A 27,375-nucleotide genomic window follows, 5' to 3' on the forward strand; every position below is an offset into this window, starting at 1 on the left:
GAAATCATATACCAAGTATCTTTTCTGGCCAAAATGGTATGAAACTAGAAATCAGTAACAGGAAGAAAATTAGAAAATTAACAAATATGTGGAAATTAAACAATACACTCCTGAACAACCTAATGAGTCAAAGATGAAATTTGTAAGGTCTAAACAAAAATGGTAATGCAACATACCAAAATTCATGATATGCAGCAAAAATAATGCAAAGAGGGAAGTTTATAGCAATACATGCCTACATTAAGAAAAAAAATCTCAAAAAACCTCAAGAAGTTAGAGAAAGACAATGTTAAGCCCAAAGTTAACAGAAAAAATGAGAGAACAAAGATCAGAACAGAAATAAATAAAATAGAGAATAAACAAGAGAAAAGCTCAATGAAAATAAGTCCTGGTTTTTTGGAAAGATAAACAAAATTGACAACACATTAGCTAGACTTACCAAGAAAAAGAGAACTCAAAACTATACATAAGAGACATTACAACTGATACCACAGAAATACAAAGGATCATAAGAGATTGCCATGAACAATTATATACCACCAAATTCGATAACCTAGAATAGATAAATTCCTAGAAACATATAACCTACCAAGTCTTAATCATAAAAACAGACAAACAAACAAAATACACAGAGAATCTGAATAGACCAGTAACAACTGAGGAGATTGAATTAGTAATCAAACACCTCCCAATAAAGAAAAACCCAGGACCACAGCTTCATGGGAGAATTCTACTAAACATTTAAAGAAAAATTAACACCAGTTCTTCTCAACTCTTCCAAAAACTGAAGAGGAGGAAACATTCCCAAACTCATTTTGTGAGGCCAGCATTACACTCTTTCAAAGCTGGATGAGGACACTGAGAAAACAACAGACCAAAATCTCTGATGAATAAAGACTCAAAAATTCTCAACAAAATACTAGCAAAATATTCAACAGCACATTAAAAAGACCATATACCATGATCAAGTCAGATTTACCCTTGGGATGCAAGGATATTTCAACATACAGAAATCAATAAATGTGATATACCACATTAACAGAATGAAAGACAAAAATCATACGATCGTCTCAATACAGAAAAAGCAACCGACAAGATTCAATATCCTTTCATGATAGATATGATCAATAAATTGGATATAGAAGGAACATAACATAATAAAGGCCATATATGAAAAGCCCACAGCTAATATACTCAACAGTGAAAGGCTGAAAGCTTTTCCTCAAAAATCAGGAACAAGACAAGGGTGCCCATTCTGACCACTCCTATTCAATAGAGTATTAGAAGTCCTAGCCATTGCAAGTAGGCTAGAAAAAGAAAGGTATCCAGGGTGGCAGCAGGCGTGCCCTTGACATGCAGAATGATGCCAGCATATTCATGGACCTGTTCATGCCGCAAAAGTACTCCTCCAGCAACCACATCATCAGTGCCAAGGACCACGCGTCCATCCAGAAGAACAGGGCCAAGGCTGACAAGGTGACAGGGGGGTTCAACGGCCAGTTTAAAACCTACACTATCTGTGGGGTGATTCGCAGGATGGGTGAGTCAGATGACTTCATCCTCTGACTGGCCAAGGCCAAGAGCATGGTTTCAAAGAACTTCTGACTGGGGCGCCTGGCTGGCTCAGTCAGAGGAGCACACGACTCTTGATCTCAGGGTCTTGAGTTCCAGCCTCATGTGGGATGTAGAGATTACTTAAATAAATAAAACTTTAGGCGCCTGGGTGGCTCAGTTGGTTAAGCGACTGCCTTCGGCTCAGATCATGATCCTGGAGTCCCAGGATCGAGTCCCGCATCGGGCTCCCTGCTCAGCGAGGAGTCTGCTTCTCCCTCTGACCCTCTTCCCTCTCGTGCTCTCTATCTCTCATTCTCTCTCTCTCAAATAAATAAAAATAAAATCTTTAAAATAAATAAATAAATAAAACTTAAAAAAAAAAAAGAAAACTTCTGACTGGAGAGGATCACGAATGTGGAATATTTGTCATAAATAAACAGCAATCCCCCCACCAAAAAAAGGAAATACAGGCATCCAAATCAGAAAGGAGGGCATAAAACTGTTCACTGATGACATATCTTGTACATAAAAATCATAAATCTCCACCAAGAAAGTGAGACCTAATAAGTCAATTGAGTAGTTTCAGGATACAAAACCAACATTAATAAATCAGTTGCATTTCTATATTCTATCTAAAAAAAGAAAGAAAACAATTCCATTAACAAAAAATCAAAAACAATAAAATACATAAAAGTAAGTTAAAGAAGAAGGTAAAAGATCTGTACATTGAAAACTACATTGTTAAAAGAAACTGAAGAAGACACAATGGAAAGATATCCCTGTTTATGAATCAGAAGAATTAAGATTGTTGAGATCTATCTTGAAAGCCATCTATAGATGCAATGCAATCCTTATCAAAATTCCAATGGCACTTTTCACAGAAACAGAAAAAACAATTCTAAAATTCATATGGAACCACAAAAGATCCCAAATAGCCAAAACAATCTTGAGAAAGAACAAAGCTAAAGGCCCCATCGCACCTCCTGATTTCAAACTATTTAAAAAGCTATGGTCATCATACATACATACATACATACATACACACCTATAGTAATCAAAACAGTTTGGTACCAGCACAAAATAGACACACAGACCAATGGAACAGAACAGAGAGCCCAGAAATAAACCCACGCTTATATGGTCAATGAATCTGTGACAAAAAAGGCAAGAATACAGAACAGGGGAAAGGCAGTCTCTTCAATAAATGTTGCTGGGAAAACTGGACAGCTACACGCAAAAAAATGAAACTGGACCACTTTCTTAGACCCATACACAAAAACAAATTCAAGGGACGCCTGGGTGGCTCAGTTGGTTAAGCGTCTGCTCTTGGCTCAGGTCATGATCCCAGGGTCCTGGGATCAAGTCCCACATCGGGCTCCTTGCTCTGCGGGAAGCCTGCTTCTCCCTCTGCCTGCTGCTCCCCCTGCTTGTGTGCTCTCTCAGACAAATAAATAAATAAAATCTTTAAAACAAAACACAAAAACAAATTCCAAATGGGGACACCTGGGTGGTTCAGTCATTAAACAGCTGCCTTCGGCTCAGGTCATGATCCCAGGGTACTGGGATCGAGCCCCGCATCGGGCTCCCTGCTCTATGGGAAGCCTGCTTCTCCCTCTCCTACTCCCCCTGCGTGTGTTCCCTCTCTCGCTGTCTCTCTCTGTCAAATAAATAAATAAAATCTTTTAAAATAAATAAATAATTTCAAAATGGATTAAATATCTAAATGTGAGACATGAAACTGTAAAACTCCTTGAAGAAAACATAGGCAGTAATTTCTTTGACATCGGCCTTAGCACCATTTAAAAAAAAAAAAAAAATTAGTCTTCTCCTGAGGCAAAGAAAACAAAAGCAAAAATAAACTTTTAGGACTACACTAAAATAAAAAGTTTTTTTTTTTTTTAAAGATTTTATTTATTTATTTGAGAGCGAGAGAATGATACAGAGCACGAGAAGGAAGAGGGTCAGAGGGAGAAGCAAACTCCCTGCCGAGCGGGGAGCCCGATGCAGGACTCGATCCGGGGACTCCAGGATCATGACCTGAGCTGAAGGCAGTCGCTTAACCAACTGAGCCACCCAGACGCCCAAAATAAAAAGCTTTTACACAGAGAAGGAAACCATCAACAAAATGAAAAGGCAACCTACTGAATGAAAGAAATATTTGCAAACTACATAGCTGATGAGGAGTTGACATACAAAATACATAAGGAACTCATAGAAATCGATAGCAAAAAAATCTAATTAAAAAATGGGCATAGGGCGCCTGGGTGGCTCAGTTGGTTAAGCGACTGCCTTCGGCTCAGGTCATGATCCTGGAGTCCCGGGATCGAGTCCCGCATCGGGCTTCCTGCTCAGCAGGGAGTCTGCTTCTCCCTCTGACCCTCTTCCCTCTCGTGCTTTCTATCTCTCATTCTCTCTCTCTCTCAAATAAATAAATAAAATCTTTAAAAAAAAAAAATGGGCATAAAACTTGAAGACATTTTTCCAAGGAATACACACAAATGGCCAACAGCTGCATGAAAAAGTGCTCAATGTCACTAATCCTTAGGGAAACATAAATCAAAACCACTACGAAATTTCACCTCACACCTGTTGGAATGACTATCATAAAAACAAGAGACAACAAATGTTAGCAAGGATGTGGAGAAAAGGGAACTCTGGTGCACCACTGGTAGGAATGTAAATTGGTACAGCCATTATGGAAAACAGTATAGAGATTTCTCAGAAAATTAAAAATAGGGACACCTGGGTGGCTCAGTCAGTTTTAAGCGTCTGCCTTCGGCTCAGGTCATGATCCCAGAGTCCTGGGACTGAGTCCTGCATCAGGCTCCCTGCTTCTCCCTCTGCCTGCTTCTCCCTCTGCCTGTCGCTCCCCCTGCTTGTGCTCTCTCTCTCTCTCTGACAAATAAATAAATAAAATCTTTTAAAAATTAAAAATTAAAAAAAAGGAGGAAAATTAAAAATAGAAATCCATGGGGTACCCGGATGGCTCAGTCCATTGAGCATCTGACTCCTGATTTCAGCTCAGTTCATGAACTCAGGGTTGTGAGATCAAGCCCCCCATCAGGCTCCACGCTCAGTGCAGAGTCCGCTTGAGATTCTTTCCCTCTCCTTCTCCCTCTGCCCTTCCCCCACTCACAAGCGAGCATGCTCCCTCTCTCTCAAAAAATTAATAAAATCCTAAAGAAAGAAAAGAAAGAAAAAGAAAGAAAAGAAAGAAAAAGAGAGAAAGAGAGAGAGAAAGAGGAAGGAAGGAAGGAAGGAAGGAAGGAAGGAAGGAAGGAAGGAAGGAAAGAAAGAAAGAAAGAAAGAAAGAAAGAAAGAAAGAAAGAAAGAAAGAAAGAAAGAAAGAAAGAAAAAGAAAGGAAAGAAAGAAAGGAAAGAAAGAAAGGAAAGAAAGAAAAAAGAAAGAAAAGAAAGAAAAGAAAGGAAGAAAGGAAGAAAGGAAGAAAGGAAGAAAGGAAGAAAGAAAGAAAGAAAGAAAGAAAGAAAGAAAGAAAGAAAGAAAGAAAGAAAGAAAGAAAGAAAGAAAGAAAGAAAAAGAAAGAAAAGAAAGAAAAGAAAGAAAGAGAAATCCATTAGATCCAGCAATCCCACTTCTGGGTATATATCCAGAGGAGATAAAATCACTTTCTCAAAGAGATATCTGGAGTCCCATGTACACTGAAACAGTATTCACAATATCCAACACATGGAACCAATCTAAGCGTCCACTGAAGGATAAAGACAGAAAATGTTGTATATATACACAAAGGAATATTATTCAGCCATGAAAAGGTAATTCTGCTATTTGTGACAACATGAACGGACTTGTACGGCATTATGCTAAGTGAAATAAGTCAGACAGAGAAAGACAAAAACTGTATAATCTCGTTATATGTGGAATCTAAAAAACACCAAACTCATAGGAGTAGAGAGGAGAATGTTGTTTGCCAAGGGTTGAGAGGTGGGGCAAATAGGGAGATATTGGTCAAAGGGTACAAACCTCCAGTTATGAGATGAGTAAGTTCCAGGGATCTAATGTACAGCATGGTGATTATAGTTTAACACTACTGTACTGTATACTTCAAAGCTGCTAGGACAGCAGTGCTTTCATGAGCTCCTGGTAATAATAACAAAAAGGTAATTATGTGAGGTGAAGGAAATATTAACCAACCTTAGTGTGGCAAACCTTTTGCAAAATAGATGTGTATCAAATCATCACATTTTATATATTAAGCTTACAGAATGTTATATGTCAATTATATCGCAATAAAACTGGGGTGGGGAAGTACCTGATGACTATGATGACCTATTTTAGTAGGACAATAGGGGCAAAAGCCAGACTGGAGGGGGATGAAACATGAATAGGAGATTCTAAATTGAATATATGTAATTATCTCCATAGGCTCCCAAATCCCACTAAGTTATTATAAAGATTTAAAAAGGGGGGGGGCACCTGGATGGCTCAGTCGTTAGGCATCTGCCTTAGGCTCAAGTCATGATCCCAGGATCCTGGGATTGAGTCCCGCAACGGGCTCCCTGCTTGCGTTCCCTCTCTCACTATGTCTCTCTCTGTCAAATAAATAAATAAAATCTTCCAAATAAATAAATAAATAAATAAAGATTTTAAAAAAGACACAGGGGTGCCTGGCTGTCAGAAGAGCACGCGACTCGACCTCAAAGCCATGAATTCAAGGCCCACATTAGGTGTAGAGATTACTAAAAAAAATAAATAAATAAAAACTTTAATTTAAATAAATAAATTTTAAAAGACATAAATTTCAGAGGACATAGAAAACAGATAATAGATCCCAAATTTTACAACCTGGACACCAGATAGATGATATATAACTTAGAGGAGCAAAGAAAGCTAAAACCTAATAGGAAGCAAACTAAGAGAAAAGTAATTCCGTAAAATTCCAGAAACACTCAAAAATTAGAGGCACCAAGTACCTAAAAAGACACAGGCATTAGCCACACAATCAGGCTACCACTACCCCACTTCTACCTCCCCTCCGGAAGAAAGCCAGTTTATTCTTTGGGGAGGTTTGGACCCTGGTTTCATAGCCACCAAGCAGAGTTGAGTGAATAAATACTAAAGTGAAAACATGAGGATTAAGCAATATTCTCAGCTATTTCTCCAACCCCACCCCTCTTAGGAGATTGGAGTATTTCTCTCTGGGGAAACTGACCACCACAACAGAAAAGCTCTATAAATGATGATATCAGGCCCCTCCCTATGCAACAGCTTTTATCACCTATAGTGAAGTCCACAATTTGGTAAGGTTTTCCCATGCCAACAGAATTTCCATCTGGTATTTTAATGCCTTTCACTTAAACAGCCAAAAATCCTAAGACATTTAAAGAAAGCCTCTGAAGTCAAAGACTAAAACAAAAAAAAAACTCAAAAGAAAAAGAGACAAAAGAAGAAAACTTAATAGTCTCAAGAGATTTAAACAAAAATATTTTATCTATGAACCAAAAACAAAATTCAACAAAAAAGGGAACATACAGAGACAAAAAAAAGTTCTTAGAAATTAACGATATGATAGCAGATATCAAAAAAATCCATAGAAGGGCTAGAAGATAAACAGAAGATAGAGGAAATATCCCAAAAAATAAAACTAAAAAAAAAGGAAAATACTAAAGAAAAATACTGATGTGGGAAGTCCTATACAAAAACAGGGCTTCGGGGCCACCTGGCTGGCTCAGCGGGTGGAGCATGGGACTCTTGATCTTGGGGTAGTGAGTGCAAGCCCCATGTTATGTGTTGAGATTACTGAAAAAAAAAAAATTCTTTTTAATGTTATTCCTTATAAAAACAAAAAACAAAAACAGGACTTCAAAAAGAACACACAGAAAAAAATGAAGGGAATAAAGTACAACAAAAACCCTACAACCAAAGGATATGTATTTTCAGGTTGAAATTAGTATATAACTCTAAATAAATAAGACCCACACAAGGTTCATCATTGCGAAACTTTTTAATACTGGGATAAAGATCCTAAAACCCTTGCAAGGGAGAGGAAAAGGCAGGTTTCTAACAAAAAAAATAAAAATAAAAAAGCAAATCCTTATCTCCTACAGCAGAAAGGCAATATACATCTAAAACTGAAAAACTAAGGGATGCCTGGGCGGCTAGGTCGGTTAAGCGTCTGCCTTTGGCTCAAGTCATGATCCCGGTGTCCTGGGATCGAGTCCCACATCAGGCTCCTTGCTCAGCAGGGAGCCTGCTTCTCCCTCTGCCACTCCCCCTGCTTGTGAGTTCTCTCTCTCTCTGACAAATAAATAAAAGCGAAAGGAAGGAAGGAAGGAAGGAAGGAAGGAAGGAAACCCTTGAACATATGGTCAAATGATTTCAACAAGGGTGCCAAGACCATCCAATGAGGAATGGACAGTCTTCAATAAATGCCACTGGGAAATTGAATACTCACCTGCAAAAGAATGAAGGTGGACCATTACTTAATACTATATATAAAGTTAACTCAAAATATATCAAATACCTAAACACAAGAGTTAAAATTCTAAAACTCTTAGAAGAAAACATTGGAGGGGCATCTGGATGGCTCAGCTGGTTAAGCATCTGCTGCCTTTGGTTCAGGTCATGATCTCAGGGCCCTGGGATCCAGACCCCAGGCTCCCTGGTCAGTGGGGATTCTGCTTCTCCCTCTGCCCCTCCCCCTGCTCATGTCTCTCTCTCTCAAATAAAGAAATAAAATCTTTAAAAAAAAAAAAAAGAAGAAGAAGAAGAAAACAAGGAGAAAAGCTTCATGAGATTGGATTTGGCAATTTCTTGCCAAAGACACACACAAAAAAACCAGAAGTACAAAAGAAAAGAAAAAATAGATTAGTTGGACGATATCAAAATTAAAAACTTCTGTGTTCAAAGGACACAACAGAGTCAAAAGGCAGCCTACAGAATAAGAGAAAATATTTGCAAATCATATATCTAATAGGGAGTTAATATCCAAACTACAACTCATCAACAAAAAAATAAACAATCCCATTTAAAAAACGGGCAAAAGATTCAGGCATTTCTCCAAAGAAGATATACAAACAACCAAGAAGCATATGACAAGATGTTCAATACCACTAATCATTAAAGAAATGCAAATCAAAATCAAAAGAGGCACCTGGTTGGCTTAGTCAGTACAGCATGCAACCCTTGATATCCAGGCTCTTGATACCCAGGTCGTGAGTTCAAGCCCCACAATGGGCATAGGGCTCACAAAACAACAACAACACAATGAGATACCATCTTACACCCATTAGGATAGCTACTATCAAAAAAACAGAAAGTAAGTGTTAGCAAAGATGTAGAGAAATCAGAACCCTTGTGTACTGCCGGTGGGAATGTAAAACGGTACAACTGCTATGGAAAACAACATGATGATTCCTCCCAAAATTAAAAATAGAATTACCATATGATCCAGCAATGCCATTTCTGGTAATATACCCAAGAAAATTGAAAGCAGAGTCTTTTCTTTTTTTTTAAGATTTTATTTATTTGACAGAGAGAGACACAGCGAGAGAGGGAACACAAGCAGGGGGAGTGGGAGAGGGAGAAGGAGAAGCAGGCCTCCCTCGGAGGAGGGAACCCGATGTGGGGCTTGATCCCAGGACCCTGGGATCATGACCTGAGCTGAAGGCAGACGCTTAACGACTGAGCCACCCAGGCACCCCAGAAAGTAGAGTCTTGAAGAGATCTTTGTACACCCACGTTCATGAACATTATCTATAATAGCCAAAAGATGGAAGCAACCCAAGTGTCTCTCACTCGGGTTGAATGGATAAATGGATGAACCACAACATGTGGTATATATGTGATGTAATATTATTCAACCTTAAAAAGCAAGGAAATTCTAACATATGTTTCAACTTGAATGAACCTTGAAGACATTATGCTAAGTGAAATAAGCCAATCACTAAAAGATAAATACTGTGTGATTCCACTTATATGAAATACTTAGAAAATTCATAGAGACACAAAGTAGAACAGTGGTTGCCAGGGACTGGAAGGAGGAGAAATTGGGAAATTGTTTAATGGGTATAGGCTTTCAGTTCTGCAAGATGAAAAGAATTCTAAAGATTGGTTGCACAAAAATGTAATAAATTACTATTACATACTGTACACTTAAAAAATGGGTAGGATGAAGGGGCGCCTGGTTGGCTCAGTTGGTTAAGCGTTTGCCCAGGGTCCTGGGATCCTGCCTGCATCGGGCTCCCTGCTGAGCCTGCTTCTCCCTCTCCCTCTGCCTGCTGCTGCCCCTGTGCTTGTGTGCTCGCTCTCTCTGTCAAATAAATAAAGTAAATAAATAAATAATAAAACAATAATAATGCAAGGAAATAAATGAGAGCAAGTATATACAAATCTTGAATAAACAACTCTTTCAAGATATTTTACTGTAAAGGGAAGAAGAGAAATGCGACAGCAGCTGGAGGAAGAAGTGGCATCAAGAAAAAAGGCTTTTTTGGGGGCACCTGGGTGGCTTAGTCGGTTAAGCCTCTGCCTTCGGCTCGGGTCATGATCCCGGGGTCCTGGGATCCAGTCCCGCGTTGGGACTCCCTGCTCAGCAGGGAGCCTGCCTCTCCCTCTGCCCCCTACCCTGCTGTGCTCTCTCTCCCTTCCTCTCTCTCTCAAATAAATATAAATAAAATCTTAAAAGAAAAAAGGCTTTTCTTGATAAAAGAAATAACAGTCAAGACGTCTGGCTGGCTCAAGTCAGTAGAACGTGCAACTCTTAATCTTGGGGTCATGAGTTCAAGCTCCATGTTAGGCATAGAGCTTACTTAAAAAGAAAAGAAAAGAAAAGAAATAGTAAGTCCATTTATACATGCTGATGCATGATTATAATGTCATCAAATATTACCAATTCTCAAAATAACCAATAAAGTATATGTATTTTAAGATGAAGAACTCAAGGTCAGAGAGCCTAAGAAACTTGCAACTTGCCACACAGCTAATAATTCACAAAAGCCACAATTAAATTCAGATCTAACTCCATATTTCATGATTTGTATAGAATATACGATGCTGCCTTCTTTCATTTAACCTTAATTTAATGCCTAACATTAGCTTAATTACATTTATTAGAATACATATTTTTCGGGGGGTGGGGGGATGGGTTAGCCTGGTGATGGGTATTAAAGAGGGCACATTCTGCGTGGAGCACTGGGTGTTATGCACAAACAATGAATCATGGAACACTACATCAAAAACTAATGATGTAATGTATGGTGATTAACATAGCAATAAAAAATTATTAAAAAAAAAGAATACATATTTTTCAGTATCTACTAGGTAGGCTTAAGAAGCTGTTATCAAGGGATGCCTGGGTGGCTCAGTCAGTTAAGCGGTTGCCTTCAGCCCAGATCATGACCAGGATCCTGGGATCGAGTCCCATAGAAGAGCCTGCTTCTCCCTCTGCCTGCCGCTCCCCCTGCTTGTGCTCTCTCTCTGACAAATAAAATCTTTAAAAAAAAAAAGAAGAAGAAGCTGTTATCAGGTGTTTTGGAGAACAAACTGAATGCCACTGTCTCAACCTTTACAGGTTTATATTCCAATGAAGCTAAGACAATCACCTGATTCCAAAACTATGCAAAATTATATAAGTAACCATATATGAAATACAAAATATTAAAGAGGCTCAGAAAAAAAGTCTTCTTGAGGGCTGAGAGGTAGAGGAATTAGAAGCAGCTTTATAGAAGAGGTAACACTTCAGCGAACTTGAGGGATAGATAGGGTTTTGCAAGATGGTTTTAAAGGTGAGCTATTGAACAGCCACAATCACGCCTTAGCCCCGGGGCCTAGCTTGCTGGAGCTGTTTAACGAATGTGGGTGGAGGGAACAAACAGAAAGGCCATTCCAAAAGGAAGGGACAGCAACAACAACAAAGGAGCAGAGAGGCTGAATACTTGAGGCACAACAAAAACAAAAGGATCAGAGAGAAGGAACAAGAATAGGAACATATATATTTGGAAAATAAGTATCAAGGAACTCACCATGATTCTTTTTACATTTTGGCTCCCATATCTCCCCTCTTTAAAGAAAATGCTCTCGCTATCACCCCCAACCTCTTTCTGCCTTCATCTCATTTCTCTGTTCCCCATCTTTTTAAAATAACAACTTTATTGATTCATCATTTACATACCATGTAATTAACCCACTTATAAATTCAGTGGCATTTAGGTCACAGTTTCACAGCCATTACCATAATTAATTTTAGAACATTTTCATTACCCCAAAAGAAACCCAATACTCATTTCCAGACACTCCCCATTTTCCCCCAACCATCCCTTTCTCCCCTAGACCTAGGGAACCACTAATCTGCTATCTTCATAGATTTGCCTATTCTGGACATTTCATACTATTTTGTAGGAATGTGTCAGCATTCTATTCCTTCTTATTGATGAATAAAATTCCAAAACTTCCATCGTATGGGTACATAGAATATTTTATTTATCCATTTATCAGTTGGTGGATATCTGGGTTGTTTCCACTTTTTGGCTATTACGAATAATGTTGCTATAAACACTGGTGCACAGGTTTTTGTGTGGACATGTTTTAATTCCTCTTGGATATATACCTAGGACTTTTAAACTTTTTTTTTTTATTTTAATTTTTTTATGTATTTGAGAGAGAGAGAGCAGGAGGGGGAGGAGCAGAGGGACAAGCAGACTCCCCACTGAGCCGGGAGCCCGAGGCAAGGGTGGATCCCAGGACCCCGAGACCATGACCTGAGCCGAAGTCAGAAGCCTAACCGACTGAGCCACCCAGGTGCCCCGACTGGTTTAACCTTTTAAAGAACTGCCAAACTGTTTTCCAAAGCAGTTGCACCATTTTACATTCCCACAGTGTATGAAGAGTCCAATTACTCCATGTTATTACCTGTCTTTTTGATTACAGGCATCCTAGTGGGTGTGAAGTGGTATCTCATTGTGGTTTTGATTTGCATTTCCTTGATGGCTAATGATGCTGAGCACCTTTTTCATGGCTATTTGTGGATCTTCTTTGAAGAAATACTTATTCATATCTTTTGCCCATTTTTTAATTGGGTTCCGCTCTCCATCTTAAAGTTCTTAAAAGATTAGTCTATACACATCACCTATACTTCATTACCTTCTTATAATCATCAACCTACTATAACCTCACTTCTGCTACCAACTCTGAAACTGCTTGTCAAAATTGCCAACCACCTTTTCAGTGACAAAAATCAATGGGTATTGGGGCGCCTGGGTGGCTCAGTTAGTTGAGTATCTGACTCTTGATTTTGGCTCAGGTCATGATCCCAGGGTCATGGGATCGAGCCCCACATCGGGCCTCGCATTCAGCAGGGAGTCTGTTTGAGATTCTCTCTCCCTCTTCTCCCTCTGCCCCTTTCCCCACACTCTTTCACAAATAAATCTTAAAAAAAATAAAATAAATTAAAAAAAAATCAATGGGTACTCTTCAGTCCTCATCTTCCAGGATAAAACTCTATGGCTTGCACATCTGTATTATAATTCCATCTGACCTCTTAATCTATATTTTATGTCATCCTGTTTCTTGTCTGTATTTTTCTGTCTTACAGCATATTTTCTTATGGAATTAGAAATGTAGACCAGTAATCCAAGGGTATATCCAGAGAACTGCAGGTAAGACAACTGGGTAAAGCACAGTGTAAGTAATGGAATCAAGGGGGATAGGTGGGGAAGATAAGCAAAGGCCAGATAGGGGCACCTGGGGGGCTCAGTCAGTTAAGTCTGACTCTCGATCTCAGCTCAGGTCTTGATCTCAGGGTTGTGAGTTCAAGCCCCGCAATGGGCTCCAGGCACGGAGCCCACTTAAAAAAAATTTAAAATAAAAATTAAGGGGCACCTGGGTGGCTCAGTCGGTTAAGCATCTATCTACCTTTGGCTCAGGTCAGGATCCCAGAGTCCTGGGATCAAGCCCTGCATCACATCCCGCTCCTGGCTCAGTGGGGAGCCTGTTTCTCCCTCTCCCTCTGCCTGCTGCTCACCCTGCTTGTGCTCTCTCTCACGATCTCTCTCTCTGTCAAATAAATCTTTTAAATAATAAAAATAATTTTTTTAAATAAAAAAAAAGAAAGGCTGGATAAATAGTGGGTACTGGGCTAGGGTTTGGGCTTTGTTTAGCAGGTAATATATAGCAATTAAATGTTTTTATACAAGAAATGCTCAGCACTAGGGCACCTGGGTGGCTCAGTTGGTTAAGCGACTGCCTTCGGCTCGGAGTCCCGGGATCGAGTCCCACATCGGGCTCCCTGCTCAGCAGGGAGTCTGCTTCTCCTTCTGACCCTCTTCCCTCTCGTGCTCTCTATCTCTCATTCTCTCTCTCTCAAATAAATAAATAAAATCTTTAAAAAAAAAAAAGAAAAGAAATGCTCAGCACTAGACTGACTGCTGGGATGTTGGGAGACTGTCATGGCAGCAAATATAAAGTTATGGCGGGGGGGGGGGGGCCCTGGGTGGCTCAGTCAGTTAAGCGACAGACTCTTCTTTTTGGCTCAGGCCATGATCTCATGGTACTGAAATCAAGCCCCAGGGCGGCCACCATGCTAAGCACAAAGTCAGCTTGTCCCTCTCCCTCTGCTCCTTCCCCTGCTCTCATGTTTGCTCTTGCTTTCTCTCTATCATAAACAAACAAAAAATCTTTTTAAAAAGTCCTTTAAAGTTATTTGGGGCAAGGCAGGGAGAACTAGGAGGCAAGGAGATCATGTGGGATACCTATTATAGTTGTGAAGATAATCAGTAATGAGTGCATAAATTGGTGTAGTAGGGCTCAAAAGGTAAAGGAGGGATCAGAGGAAAGACATTACCACTAAACTTTAATGAACTAAGTCACCTTTATTACAGACAACAGAATAGCTGCCCCCAGTCAAGAGATGTTAGACCTAAAAGTTCTTAGTCCTCTGCTTTAAGTAAGTTTGATTTGATGGAAATTAGCTGAAAATGTTGTAAACACACAAAAATCATCCTTCCCTGTTAAGAATATAAACAATTATAGCACTGCTTCCCACTTTTTCTCTCCTGAGTAAATACTTAAAACTTTCACGTAACTCCTGCTTCTCAAAGAGTGAAGATCTGACAATACCCACCAGTCAGTTCTACTCCCATCATTGCTTCCAACTCCCTCCCCCACTGGTCTTCAATATGTTAAGATCAATAGGAAATAGAAATTTATGCAAAATAGGTTAGGCAAGGCAAATTATTCCAAGTTAACACAATCTCTCTTTTTTTTTTTCCCACAGGAAATAGTTGTTGATGCTCTGAGGAGTTAAATTATAATAACACATGCCAGGAAGATGATGTCAGGGAAGGCGTGGTTAGGCCCTTTACACGTCTGAGATTCCTTTAGTTCCAAACATTTCCTCTTTCAGTCTCACCTATACTCAAATCTCTCCACCAAGGCAACTCTTTGAAGCACTGAAAGTGTTGAGACCCTAGAACTCTGATCTTTTTATTTTAATTTTTTTAAATGAGCCAGAGAGTAATTGAAGGCCATTGAAACAGATGTTTTTAAAACAAGCACTACATTATGTTGCAGAAATCAGTCTTTGAAATCCACATTACCCCTTTCTGTGACTATTTGACTGCCAAAAAAAGAATGGATATTCAACACTCCATCTTGAGAAAGAATCTGCCTTTATTAGGAATTATACATTCGTTGGTTGCATTCCTATATTTACCACTGTCAAAAACAGCAAGAAAACTATGCCGTAGACTCCTCAGGTAACAACTTCCCTGACAAGTGAATTATACAAATATGCTTCAAAATAAAACAACCCTACTTTTTAAAGTCAAGTAAATAAAATTAATACACTTTCAAAAATGTCATAACATTGGTGTATAAATAGCTTTTGTGAGCTCACTGGTAATTACTTCTCCACAAACTAGAAGTGATGACTACAGTAAATTATGATATAAAAATTCTCCTTCGGGGCACTTGGGTGGCTCAGTTGTTAAGCATCTGCCTTCGGCTCAGGTCATGATCCCAGGGTCCTGGGATGGAACCCCTCATCGGGCTCCCTGCTCAGCGGGAAGCCTGCTTCTCCCTCTCCCACTCCCTCTACTTGTGTTCCCTCTCTTGCTGTGTCTCTGTCAAATAAATAAAATCTTAAAATAAAATAAAAATAAATTAAAAAATAAAAATTCTCCTTCAAGAAAGCAGATCTCTACAAATCTATTATATCTAGATTTTTGGATTACATAAGGACAGACAATAAAAGCAGATATTTAGAATTTGTATTTTTCAAAAGTTTAAATTTTGATTGTCCTTTCTTTCAGTTTTTTAAACATTGTGGACAGGTCCAAGAACTTTATCACATAGACTTGATCTACTAGAAAAACTGAGTTCTTAATAGAAATGGCAAATAAGTCAATGTCAAAATTAAAACTTAACCTTGTCATAGAAAAGTCTAGTGGGATATATACACCAAATTGCTTGAGTTATTGAGTTATTCTCCTTGAGGGGTAGGATTTGGGTAAGGAACTTTAGGACAGGAAAGGAAGACTTAACTTTTTATTTTATATACCCCCTTATGCTACTTTTTTTATGGGCATGTCTTAAATTTATTACTAAAAACAAAAGTTGTTTTAAAAATGTAACCTTGGGGGCGCCTGGGTGGCACAGTTGGTTAAGCGGCTGACTCTTGGTTTTGGCTCAGGTCTTGATCTCAGGGTGCTGGGATCAAGCCCTGCAATTGGGATCCACACACAGCGCAGAGTCAGCTTGAGACTTTTTCCCTCTTGCTCTGCCCCTCCCCTCTGTATGCATGCTCTCTCTCTCTCAAATAAATAAAATGTTTTAAAACATTGTGAAATACGTAACCTTGAGTGTAAAAATTTACAAATTACACGAACAAAACCATCTAAACACTCTTCCTAAAAGAGAAACAAACACATTAAGCACTACATGTCAACACAAAGACAAAGAGCAACATAGTAATGCTTTAAGTATATCCACTACTCACCAACCTATATATACACACAAGGAGTCGTGATGTCATCATAACACTGACCTGTAAGAACCCACACAATTCTTGCTTGCTTCTCAAACCTTACAAGTTATCAGAAGAGATAATGAGATTTGAATCCTAGTCCACAACTATACCTCTTTGTCCCCTATGGTATCCTAGATTTAGAAGCTGGTTAAATGTTTCCTACACTACAAGATGGGAAGGGAGTGAAGACAGCGAGAAGATTTTAGATAGCACTGAATACATGAAACCCCTAGGAGGAAAAAAACTAACTTCTGGAATTCTTTTTGCTTTATTTTAATGGGTCTAGGTAACCTGAGAGACTTGAAGAAAAAAAAATTAAGTTTCATATAGTACTATATAAATTTTGAAAGGAATAAAAATAGATGAAATATCTTTCTGGGGGTGACCAGGTGGCTCAGTTGGTTAAGCGTCTGCCGTCGGCTTGGGCCATGATCTCAGGGTCCTGGGATGGAGCCCCCAGCAGATCAGGGAGCCTGCTTCTCCTGTTCCCTCTGCCCCTCCCCCCAACTCATGCGCTCTCTATCTAAAATAAATGAATAAAATCTTTTAAAAAGTTCTATCAAAATTATATATTCATATGTGTATGTGTATTATTGATAACCAACAAACATATATGGACTCATTTCTTAAGGATATAAACAGAATGAATACCATTATAAACTGACACTAAGTGTTGTGGGTCTAAACATTTCCCCACTGCCTTGATCAGATACTTTGTTTAAATTACCTATAATAGGGGCGCCTGGGTGGCTCAGTTGGTTAAGCGACTGCCTTCGGCTCAGGTCATGATCCCAGGGTCCTGGGATCGAGCCCCGCATCGGGCTCCCTGCTTGGCGGGAAGCCTGCTTCTCCCTCTCCCACTCCCCCCGCTTGTGTTCCCTCTCTCTCTGTCTCTCTCTCTCTCTGTCAATTAAATAAATAAAATCTTTAAAAAAAAAAAAATTACCTATAATAGTATCTTTAGATACATAAGAAAGCAGCAGCAGGAATCCTTCCCAAACCCTCCAACACTCCATCAGATGGGCAAAAGATCCCTACACATCCATGGCATCTTTTTTCTTCAAACAGCTATATGCCAAGAGAGAGGGTAAAGGGTCTTTCTCCTACAGTATGAAGTTCCTCCTAATCAGCACTGTGTGCCCTGAAATGCCAAGAAACTGTCAAGGATAGTCTCCGGTGAATGTGGGCATGACTATCCACCTCTCATTTGACTGCCCATGCTCCCAAGCATACCACAATTCTCTGGCAACTGTGGGTTAATCACAAAGACTCTAAGGATCCCTGCTGAGCCTGGCTTATCAGCAGAGGTCCAAGCACCAGCTCACCAGCAGAACCCAAAGAATCACAGAGCTTTCCGCCTTAATTCCAAGGTACGATCTCTCTTAGGACTCCTTCCCTATGGGCTGGGTGAGGTAGGGTCTCTACCTAGTCTAGAAGAGTATACCCAGTTCTTGATGAAGCTGTTGTGATTTCACAGACTATATATTTCAGCTACCTGATAATGCTGGTGGAGTGGGCAGAAAGGAAGGGCGGGGGGGGGGTAGAAACAGTTCATCAAAAAGATAAAAATAACCTTGGAGGGAGTGGGCAAGGGACTAGGGTTTGAGATGACATATTATCCCAGTGGAGACTGGGTATTATCAGCAGGAAGTCAAACTAACTTAATTTCACAAAGATACAAACTTACAAGCTTGATTTGTTTTTAATTCCCCTGCCTTCTCAGGCCTCACACACAGGGACTGTAAACTGCTGAACTTCAAAACCAGGTGAGAAAAAGATGCCGAAAGAAGTGGTGGAAAAGGGAGAGGCGCTGAGTGGAGAGAGGAATTCCGATCCCCTCTTAGGAAGAATGTTAAAGCCAAGGGCACTCCCGGATCCCCAGGAAAGGAAGTCGCTGGATTCCAAAAAAGCACTTTTCCCTACCTTCTTGTTGTTCTTGTTATAGCCAAAAGTCGAAATCCCAGGCCTGGAAGTCACTGATAGCAGCATTTTCTCTTTAATGTAAGGGAGCTGAGAGAGAGAAGAGGGAGAGGGAAAGGGAGGGGGAAGAGAGGGGGAAAGAGAAAATGAGAGGGAAAAGGGAGGGGGAGGAGAAAGGGGGAGCAAAGGAGCAAGAGGGAGAGGAATGGGGGGGCGGGTAGAGAATGAGCTAGGGCTGCTTGTTTACGTCACGGAGAGAAGTTAACCGAGAGTCTGAATGAGGCACTTCCACTGGGTCCTAATGCCCCAGATGTTATTTTATTTTTCACAGCCTTAGTAGTTAAAGCAGAAAGAAAAGTTCTTAGGTCTACCCCTTTCAACTCCACCCCTTTTCCAATAAGAGCAAGTTCTGATTCCTCTGAAAAGACACTGAGGATTTTTTTTTTTTTTTTTTTGCCTTAGAGCTAGAAGATTTAGAAACAGCTTTCAAGCTTGATTTTAAAGGGGCCACTGGGACACACTGCCTCAGAGAACACGTGAGGACAACTATACTGAGAACGAATATGTGAGATGAGCTCAGGACTTTTCCCACACTTTATACTTAACAGTGGTCTTCATGCCCGAAGAAAGAACAAACGGAAGAGCTTGCCAGAGAGCTGAGACAGAGTATGGAAAGTAACTAGTTTCAGATACTTAGATAGTTCTATTCATCTTGGGTCACGCCGATGGGCTAATGTCTCTCACTCCTTTCCAGATTCCCTCAGGCATGATTTCATACTTAAGAAGGAATTATCAAACTGGACTATGTCATAAATTTGGTGTCTAATGGTTTCCTTTCTTTCCTCCCAGCTTTACTGAGGTAAAACTGCCTACCTAGCAGTTTCTTCAACAACTGTAAGCTATCTTGTTTGACTCTTTACCCCACCATTTTCTAGTCTTCAAGGTCTACGAAGCTGAAACAATTAAGAGTTACTCACCAAACCTGGAATTTATGCCCAAACTGAAGTTCACAGAGTTGGAATGTTTGCTTCAAGTTGTCTCTGAGCTGTAGGAAAAAATTACTTTTAAAAAGCATATCCTTCACAGAGAAGAAAATACAAAGTTCTTAGGCAAGAAGAACTTAACACAGTTGAGACAACACTCACCTCAGTTTCCCAAAGTAATGACCTGTGGAAGTAGCCTTAATAAGAAACTTGTAGAAAACCAAAATTCAAGAACAATACCCAGTAATTCCTACCAATCCAAATGAAACAGGGATGTAAAATCAAAGCCTTCAAATCCCTTCTTCAGGTCACCTTCTGCCATCACAGATATTCTCTCAAAACACAAATTAACCCTGTCTCCTTTGCCACAACAAAACTTAAGCCCAAATCCTCCCTTAAATGAAGCCCCAGTCTCTCTTCTAGTTTTCTGGTCACCTTTTTGCTCTGATAATGGGACAGACGGGACTAACAATCTGCAGAGTAAATACACACATACCACACACCACCCCCAACCTCTAACTTTCATTTCCAACAGGACAGGAAGTGCCTGCTCAGCTCAAGGGACACAGGAAGGGTGGGAACAGCCTCAATGTGGGAGCCGCAAGGGAGACTGGAAGAACAGCAGCCAAGTGCAATACATAAATTACTAAAGGCATCGCTCAGCGCTACCATATTTTTTTAAAGTCCCTTTTCTGCCCTCAGAGATTCTCATTCATTATAAGCCAAGTCATCCTTGCCTTTAGACCCTTCGTTGATTTCTTCTCCCTTAGCCTAACAATGTGGTACAAAAACCTTAATCTCTAAGACCTGATTTCTAATGGGGTTTATAAAGCCAGTCAAACTATTTTAATTTTTTTTAAAAACTCTAACATTCTCAGGGTGTTTTGTTCTCCTACTTTATTTCTTGATGCTCAATATTTTAGAATTTAAAATAGAGGCACCTGGGTGGTACAGTCAGTTAAGTGCCCGACTCTTGGTTTTGGCTCAGGGCATCATCTCAGGGTCGTGCTCCGCCCCCCCTGGGCTCCAAGCTCAATGGGGAGTCTGCTTGAGATTCTCTCTCCTCTCCCTCTGCCACTGATGCTCTCTATCTCTCAAATAAATCTTTAAAAAAAAAGCTAAAACCATGAGTTTTAGAGAGAGACAGACCATGAGTTCAAATGCTGACACCATCATTATTACTTATGTGACTTTATGTCAAGGTACTTAACATCTCTAAATCACTCATTTGCAAAATGGAGATAAAACCTACTCCATTAGCCTTTGGAATCAAATCTAAGTTCCAGTTCAGTTCTGTCACAAACTGAGGGACACAGAAAATTACCTCACATGTCTGTTATCTTTTCTCACCTGTAAAACAGGATAAATAAAGAGTATCTATTTCCTAGAATGGTAGTGAAATAAGACAATACATATAAAGCCCTTAGGAAAGTCTTTGGCACTTGGTAAACAATAGGTATTAGCTCCATTATGATTAATTACTCTACTATCTCCCAGTTGTATACCCTGTGGGTATTGTATAATCCAGATTGGATGATGTGAAGTGAATATTTCCAAAAACTAGTATCTTAGTTACATTCAAAAGATGATAGATACTAGGGCTAGGCAGGCTAAACTTTCTAACTGGAAATACTGGATAAGAAGTTTCAGGATCATCCATCCAATTTCTTTTCCTTCTCTCCATTCTATAAGCAAACAATCTGATCATTCAGAAATTCTTTTTTTTTATTTTTTAAATATTTTATTTATTTATTTGAGAGAGAGAATGAGAGAGAGAGAGAGAGAGAGAGCATGAGAGGGGGGAGGGCCAGAGGGAGAAGCAGACTCCCTGCTGAGCAGGGAGCCCAATACGGGACTCGATTCTGGGAGTCCGGGATCATGACCTGAGCCGAAGGCAGTCGCTTAACCAACTGAGCCACCCAGGTGCCCTGATCATTCAGAAATTCTTTTTTTTTTTTTTAAAGATTTTATTTATTTATTTGAGAGAGAGAATGAGATAGTGAGAGAGAGACCATGAGAGGGGGGAGGGTCCGAGGGAGAAGCAGACTCACTGCTGAGCAGGGAGCCCGATGCGGGACTCGATCCCGGGACTCCAGGATCATGACCTGAGCCGAAGGCAGTCGCTTAACCAACTGAGCCACCCAGGCGCCCTCATTCAGAAATTCTTAACTTTGATCTGGAAATTGGTGGAACATCTCTTATCCCTAGGAAAAAAGGAAACAAAATAATATAGAATCACAGCTCACTAGATACGACACCCAGCTCCCATTGCTCTAGAGTCCTACTACTCTGAGAAACAGAAATAGATCTAGAAAAAAGAAAAAGAAAAAAAAAAAGGATTTTCATGCATCCTAAGATTTAATACAATTTCTCTCCTCTAAAAGTAGACAGTATCAGAAGGAGATTGGAAGATGGCAGCAGAGTAGGAGGACCCTAGGCTCACTCATCCCACAAATACAACTAGATAATTAAATCATCCAAAGTACCCCAGAAATTGACCTGAAGACTGGCAGAATAAGCTCCACAACTAAAGGTAGAGAAGAGGCCACATCAAAGAAGCTAAAAAAAAAAAAAAAAAAAAAAATTGCACTCACATATATTTAGTATTCATAAAAATTCTCAAAAATAAAATAGAGGGATACCTGAGTGGCTCAGTCAGTTAAGCGTCTGTCTTCAGCTCGGGTCATGGTCCCAGGGTCCTGGGATCAAGTCCCACATCGGGCTCCCTGCTCGGCGGGGAACCTGCTTCTCCATCTGCCTGCCACTCCCCCTGCTTTGTGCTCTCTCTCTCTCTCTCTCTCTCTGACAAATAAATAAATAAAATCTTTTAAAAAAAATAGAAACTAAGTCCAAATGAATTTCATGTTCGTATGATCTGGGAAAATATTAGGTATTACAATAAATTTAAGGATATTGATTTAATTAAAGTTTTCAGGGGATGCCTGGGTGGCTCAGTCGGTTAAGCATCTACCTTCAGCTTGGGTCATGATCCCAGGGTCCTGGGATTGAGTCCTGCATCGGGCTCCCTGATCAGCAGGGAGTCTGCTTCTCCCTCTGCCTGCCACTCCCTCTGTTTGTGCTCTCACTTTCTCTCTCTGACAAATAAATAAATAAAATCTTTTTAAAAAAAAGTTTTCAGGGATACCTGGTTGGCTCAGTTGGAGGAGCATGTGACTCTTGATATTGGTGTTATGAGTTCGAGCCCCATATTGGCTGTAGAGATGACTTAAAAAAAATACAACCTTTTTTTTAATACAATCTTTAAAAAAATTTTTTTAATTAAAAAATAAAAAGTAAATTTTTAAAAATAGAGTCTTCAGTCTTAAAACTATAGAGTTATCAGCCTTAAAAGTAAAACTTTTATTTTTCCTGTAGAAAGGAAGGGAAAGGAAAGGGAAAAGGGAAAGGAAAGGAAAGTAGGGGCACCTGGCTGGCTCAGTCAGTAGAGCATGGCAATTCCTGATCTGGGGGTTGTAAGTTTAAGCTCCACACTGGGTATAGAGATTACTTAAAAATAAAATCTTTAAAAAATATAAAAATAAAAATAAAGTAAAAGTAGACAGTCTATCAGATAAAAGGGAGATAAAGAAGAATCCAATTAAATTCTATTTTATGTGAGCTAATAAAAAAACCTAGGTTTTTATAGTCTGTCTAATAAGTTCAGGGACCTAGAAGTAAAATGACCTGGATAAGAAGTTTCAGGATCATCCATCCAATTTCTTTTCCTTCTCTCCATTCTATAAGCAAACAATCTGATCATTCAGAAATTATTTTTTTTATTTTTTAAAGATTTTATTTATTTATTTGAGAGAGAGAGAGCATGAGAGGGGGGAGGGTCAGAGGGAGAAGCAGACTCCCTGCTGAGCAGGGAGCCCGATGTGGGACTCGATCCTGGGAGTCCGGGATCATGACCTGAGCCGAAGGCAGTCGCGTAACCAAAGAAGAACAGCAGCCAAATGCAATACATAATTTTAGCCTCAGGATGCTAAAGGCTAATTATGTCAAGGAGCACCAACAAGACTGCAAACTACATCCTTTACTCTGGTAAGTATATTTTTAAAAGAGGTTATGGAATTTTGTGGAAGTGACAGAGAATGTAATAGAGTTCTATGGTTAGATTCAGGAGACATAGGAGAGGTGGAAGAATCCTATTTCTTCAGTGTGTTTGACACCCATGCCCATCTCCTTTGCCCATTATATTACCCACATTTTTCTAGATCTACTCAATGCTTCTCAAATTCCTGATTCTCATGGGCCCAGCACTCAAGAGTTGTTTTTGGGAGGAAAAAGTAAAATAGGAGTTATTGGAGACTTGACTTGGAAAAAGACATTTGCACCTCTGATTCAAGATAGCCTGTTTTTTTAGTTCTCCAGAAAAACAACACTTTTAAGCGTCTCAAGAAAAGGATCTGGGGCTAGATCCACTCTGATTTATATATTGAAAGATGTTTGCATGCAACTATCAGCCCCTCCACATCAGGGTGGAGAACTCAAAAGAACCTACTGCCTGCAGATGTGCTAGACCCTATAGATAGGCATTGTGGAGTCAGGCTGATGTAGCACATGCATATGAAACCAGTGAGACAGGGACAGTTTGCTAGCGAAACTGTGAATTTGGTTCAGAAACCTGAACAAGGTATATTAGGGCCAAGGATGCTTCCCCACCCTCCCCAAGCTGTTAATATTCTCTTGTGGATTATCTTTCCTGCCTTTGATTAACTTTTGTGCCCAAAGACTAGACAATGGAAAGATATCAAAAAGTTGAGTTTACTTCATGGTAAAAAGATGAGGTAATACCTTAGGAAGAAGTGAAAAAAAGTTTATTTAACACATCAGCTTCCTTAAGAAGGAAAACTTAAGGAGCTACATCAAACAACAAAGAAAAGTTTAGCCCCACCCCTTCTGATGTAGGATGGAAAGACAAATTGGCTTAAAACTAGAAACTGGGGAAGTCTGGCTTCTTAACTTCTTGAGTCAGTCCATTGGAAAACAGGGAAAAAGACAGCTCTGAAGAATTATTTACCTCAGACTCAATATCAGTGCTTATAGTACATTCTCTTCTCCTACAGCAGCAACTTTTGGCCAAAAATTACTGTAGGGAATATCCTACAAAAATTTTCAAGTAGACTTTTCCTTTGCCAGACACTAAAGAAATACAGGAGTCAAGGGCACCTGGGTGGCTCAGATGGTTAAGCATCTGCCTTCGGCTCAGGTCATGATCCCAGGGTCCTGGGATCGAGTCCCGCCTCAGGCTCCCTCCTCCTTGGGAGCCTGCTTCTCCCTCTGCCTCTCTCTCTCTCTCTCTTTCTCTGTCTCTCATGAATAAACAAACAAACAAACAAACAAATAAATAAATAAAATAAGATTAAAAAAAAGAAATACAGGAGTCAAATAATCTAGAATCACTGGGCCAGAAAATTAGCATAACGTAGAAAGAATAGACTAGACTGGATTCTCTCCATACCCAGAATGAACTACATTGATTACATGGCAATATTATATCCTCTAAATGTGTATTTCCTTTGCACCTGACACATTAATTTTACGTGGCCTCAGCTATCCCTAAAATAAATAACTCAAATGATCCCAGTAAGGACCACAACTGAATTCAACAATTAGGCTGAACAACTGAAATGGTTGTTTCTCTAGGTCAAATATGAATGTCTTCAAATAGATGAATACTGGCAATTTCATATAGTTAAGTCTAACACTGCAAAAAGTGTGAGACTGTGAGGATAATACAAAATCAGAATACTAATTGCATAGTTCCTTTCCTTTCTCCTGCCTCATTTTCAGAGAAAAAAACAAACCTAGAGGGGCACCAGTGTGGCTCAGTTGATTGAGAGTCTGACTCTTGATTTCGGCTCAGGTCATGATCTCAGGGTCGAGAGATTGAGCCCCACTATAGGCTCCATGCTCAGCGTGGAGTCTGCTTGCCCTTCTCCCTCTGCTCCTCCCCCCCACCCCCGCTCTCTCTCTCTCTCCCTGTCAAATAAATAAAATCTCAAAAAATAAAACCAAAAAAAAAACTAGAGAGGTTAACTCACTTGCTAAAAGGTCATGGCAGTCAAATAATGGCATAACTGACACCAGAATCCAGACTTTCTGTCTCTCAATTCAAACCCCCCTCCATACCAATCTGATTTGCCTATAAAGTTAAAAATTCTGATAGGGGTCCCTGGATGACTCAGTCTGTGGAGCATGAGACTCTGGATTTCAGGGTCATGAATTCAGGCACCCACATGAGTGTGGAGCCTACTTTAAAAAAAATTTTTTTAATTAAAAAATAAAAATAAGGGGCACCTGGGTGGCTCAGTCGTTGAGCGTCTGCCTTCGACTCAGGTCATGATCCCAGGGTCCGGGGATCGAGCCCCACATTGGGTTCCCTGCTCCACGGGAAGCCTGCTTCTCCCTCTCCCACTCCCCCTGTTTGTGTTCCCTCTCTCGCTGTGTCTCTCTCTGTCAAATAAATAAATAAAATATTTTTTAAAATTTAAAAAATAAAATAAAATAAAATAAAATAAAAATTCTGATAAATATATATTTTGGGGTCAGAAGTAACAAAGGAATAATCCTAGAATTCCAGAGGTGAAACTTCAACTATTCTCCTCAAACCAGCTTTTTTTTTTTTTTTAAGATTTTATTTCTTTATTTGACAGAGAGAGACACAGCAAGAGAGGGAACACAAGCAGGGGGAGTGGGAGAGAGAGAAGCAGGCTTCCTGCTGAGCAGTGAGCCCGATGCGGGGCTTGATCCCAGGACCCCAGGATCATGACCCGAACCAAAGGCAGACAGTAACGAATAAGCCACCCAGGTACCCCTCAAACCAGCTCTTTATCTCAAGTAGCAGTGATGAACAATATTTTGGCCTATTATTAAATTGCATAATGGACAATATTTCTAGGAATAAACTTATAATGGAAACAAGATCTGTAGAAAACTACAGCTGTTGGACAGACACATGAAAAGATGCTCAATATCACTCATCATTAGGGAAATGCAAATCAAAATCACACTGAGATATCACCTTACACCTGTCAGAATGGCTAAAATAAAAAACTCAAGAAATAAGTGTTTATGAGGATGTGGAGAATTGGGACCCTCATGCACTGTTGGTGGGAATGCAAACTGGTACAGCCACTGTGGAAAAGAGTATGGATGTTACTCAAAAAGTTAAAAATAGAACTACCCGACAATCCACTAATCACACTACTGGGTATTTACCCCCAAAATACAAAAACACTAATTCAAAGGGATGCATGTACCCCTGTTTATAGCACCGTTATTCACAACAGCCAAATTATGGAAGCAGCCCCAAGTGTCCATAGATTGATAAATGGATAAAGAGAAGATGTGGTATATGTATATACAATGAAATATTACTCAGCCATAAAAAGAATGAAATTTTGCCATCTGCAATGACATGGATAGAGCTAGGGAGTATAATGTTAAGTGAAATAAATCAGTCAGAGAAAGACAAATACCATATGATTTCATTCATATGTGGAATTTAAGAAATAAAGGAGCAAAGTAAAAAAAAAAAAAAGGAGAGAGAGAGAGAAACCAAAATCAGACTCTTAACTATAGAGAACAAACTGATGGCTACCAGAGGGGAGGTGGAGGTGGAGGGAGGGCAGGAGAGAAACAGGTGATGTGGATTAAAGAATATACTTATCATGATGAGTGCTGAGTAATGTATAAGAATTGTACAATCACTATATTTTACACCTGAAACTAATAGAACACTGTATTTTTTTTATAACACTGTATGTTAACTACACTGGAATTAAAACACAAAGCTTAATGGGACACCTGGGCGGCTCAGTCGGTTAAGTGGCTGCCTTCGGCCCGGGTCATGATCCCAGGATCCTGGGATCGAGTCTCACATCGGGCTCCTTGCTCAGCAGGGAGCCTGCTTCTCCCTCTCTCTCCCTCTG

The 27,375-nt window shown here is 39.8% G+C and overlaps 2 protein-coding genes and 1 long non-coding RNA gene across 4 annotated transcripts in view; 2 read left to right on the forward strand and 1 right to left on the reverse strand.

Moving 5' to 3' along the window:
* The window catches only part of RBMS2 (RNA binding motif single stranded interacting protein 2), a 70,302-nt gene extending 50,346 nt beyond the window's left edge, over positions 1 to 19,956 (reverse strand). The window contains exons 1-3 of one of the 2 annotated variants that reach the window (XM_027593137.1): positions 19,601 to 19,956; positions 19,433 to 19,500; positions 18,459 to 18,545 (exon numbers count right to left, since the gene is read on the reverse strand). In XM_027593137.1, the coding sequence (XP_027448938.1) occupies positions 18,459 to 18,524 (66 nt within the window). In that variant the 5' untranslated portion in view covers positions 18,525 to 18,545; positions 19,433 to 19,500; positions 19,601 to 19,956. The remainder of the gene's footprint in view (positions 1 to 18,458; positions 18,546 to 19,432; positions 19,501 to 19,600) is intronic. The other variant, XM_027593139.1, reaches the window with a different exon arrangement.
* LOC113921832 (40S ribosomal protein S21-like) lies at positions 1,354 to 1,566 on the forward strand. Its single transcript, XM_035729186.1, has one exon. It carries the CDS (start codon positions 1,354 to 1,356, stop codon positions 1,564 to 1,566), a length of 213 nt encoding a protein of 70 aa, XP_035585079.1.
* Positions 17,832 to 19,246, forward strand: LOC113921833. The gene is made up of 3 exons (XR_003519829.1): positions 17,832 to 17,905; positions 18,259 to 18,301; positions 18,918 to 19,246. It is a non-coding gene; the product is annotated as an uncharacterized LOC113921833 (long non-coding RNA).
* Positions 19,957 to 27,375: the final 7,419 nt, after the last annotated feature.

The sequence above is a fragment of the Zalophus californianus genome, chromosome 9 (assembly GCF_009762305.2).
Source record: "Zalophus californianus isolate mZalCal1 chromosome 9, mZalCal1.pri.v2, whole genome shotgun sequence".
NCBI lineage: Eukaryota > Metazoa > Chordata > Mammalia > Carnivora > Otariidae > Zalophus > Zalophus californianus.

Bases quoted from the DNA above. Each gene is read 5' to 3' on its own strand.
- LOC113921832 (XM_035729186.1), top strand. From the start codon at position 1,354: ATGCAGAATGATGCCAGCATATTCATGGACCTGTTCATGCCGCAAAAG.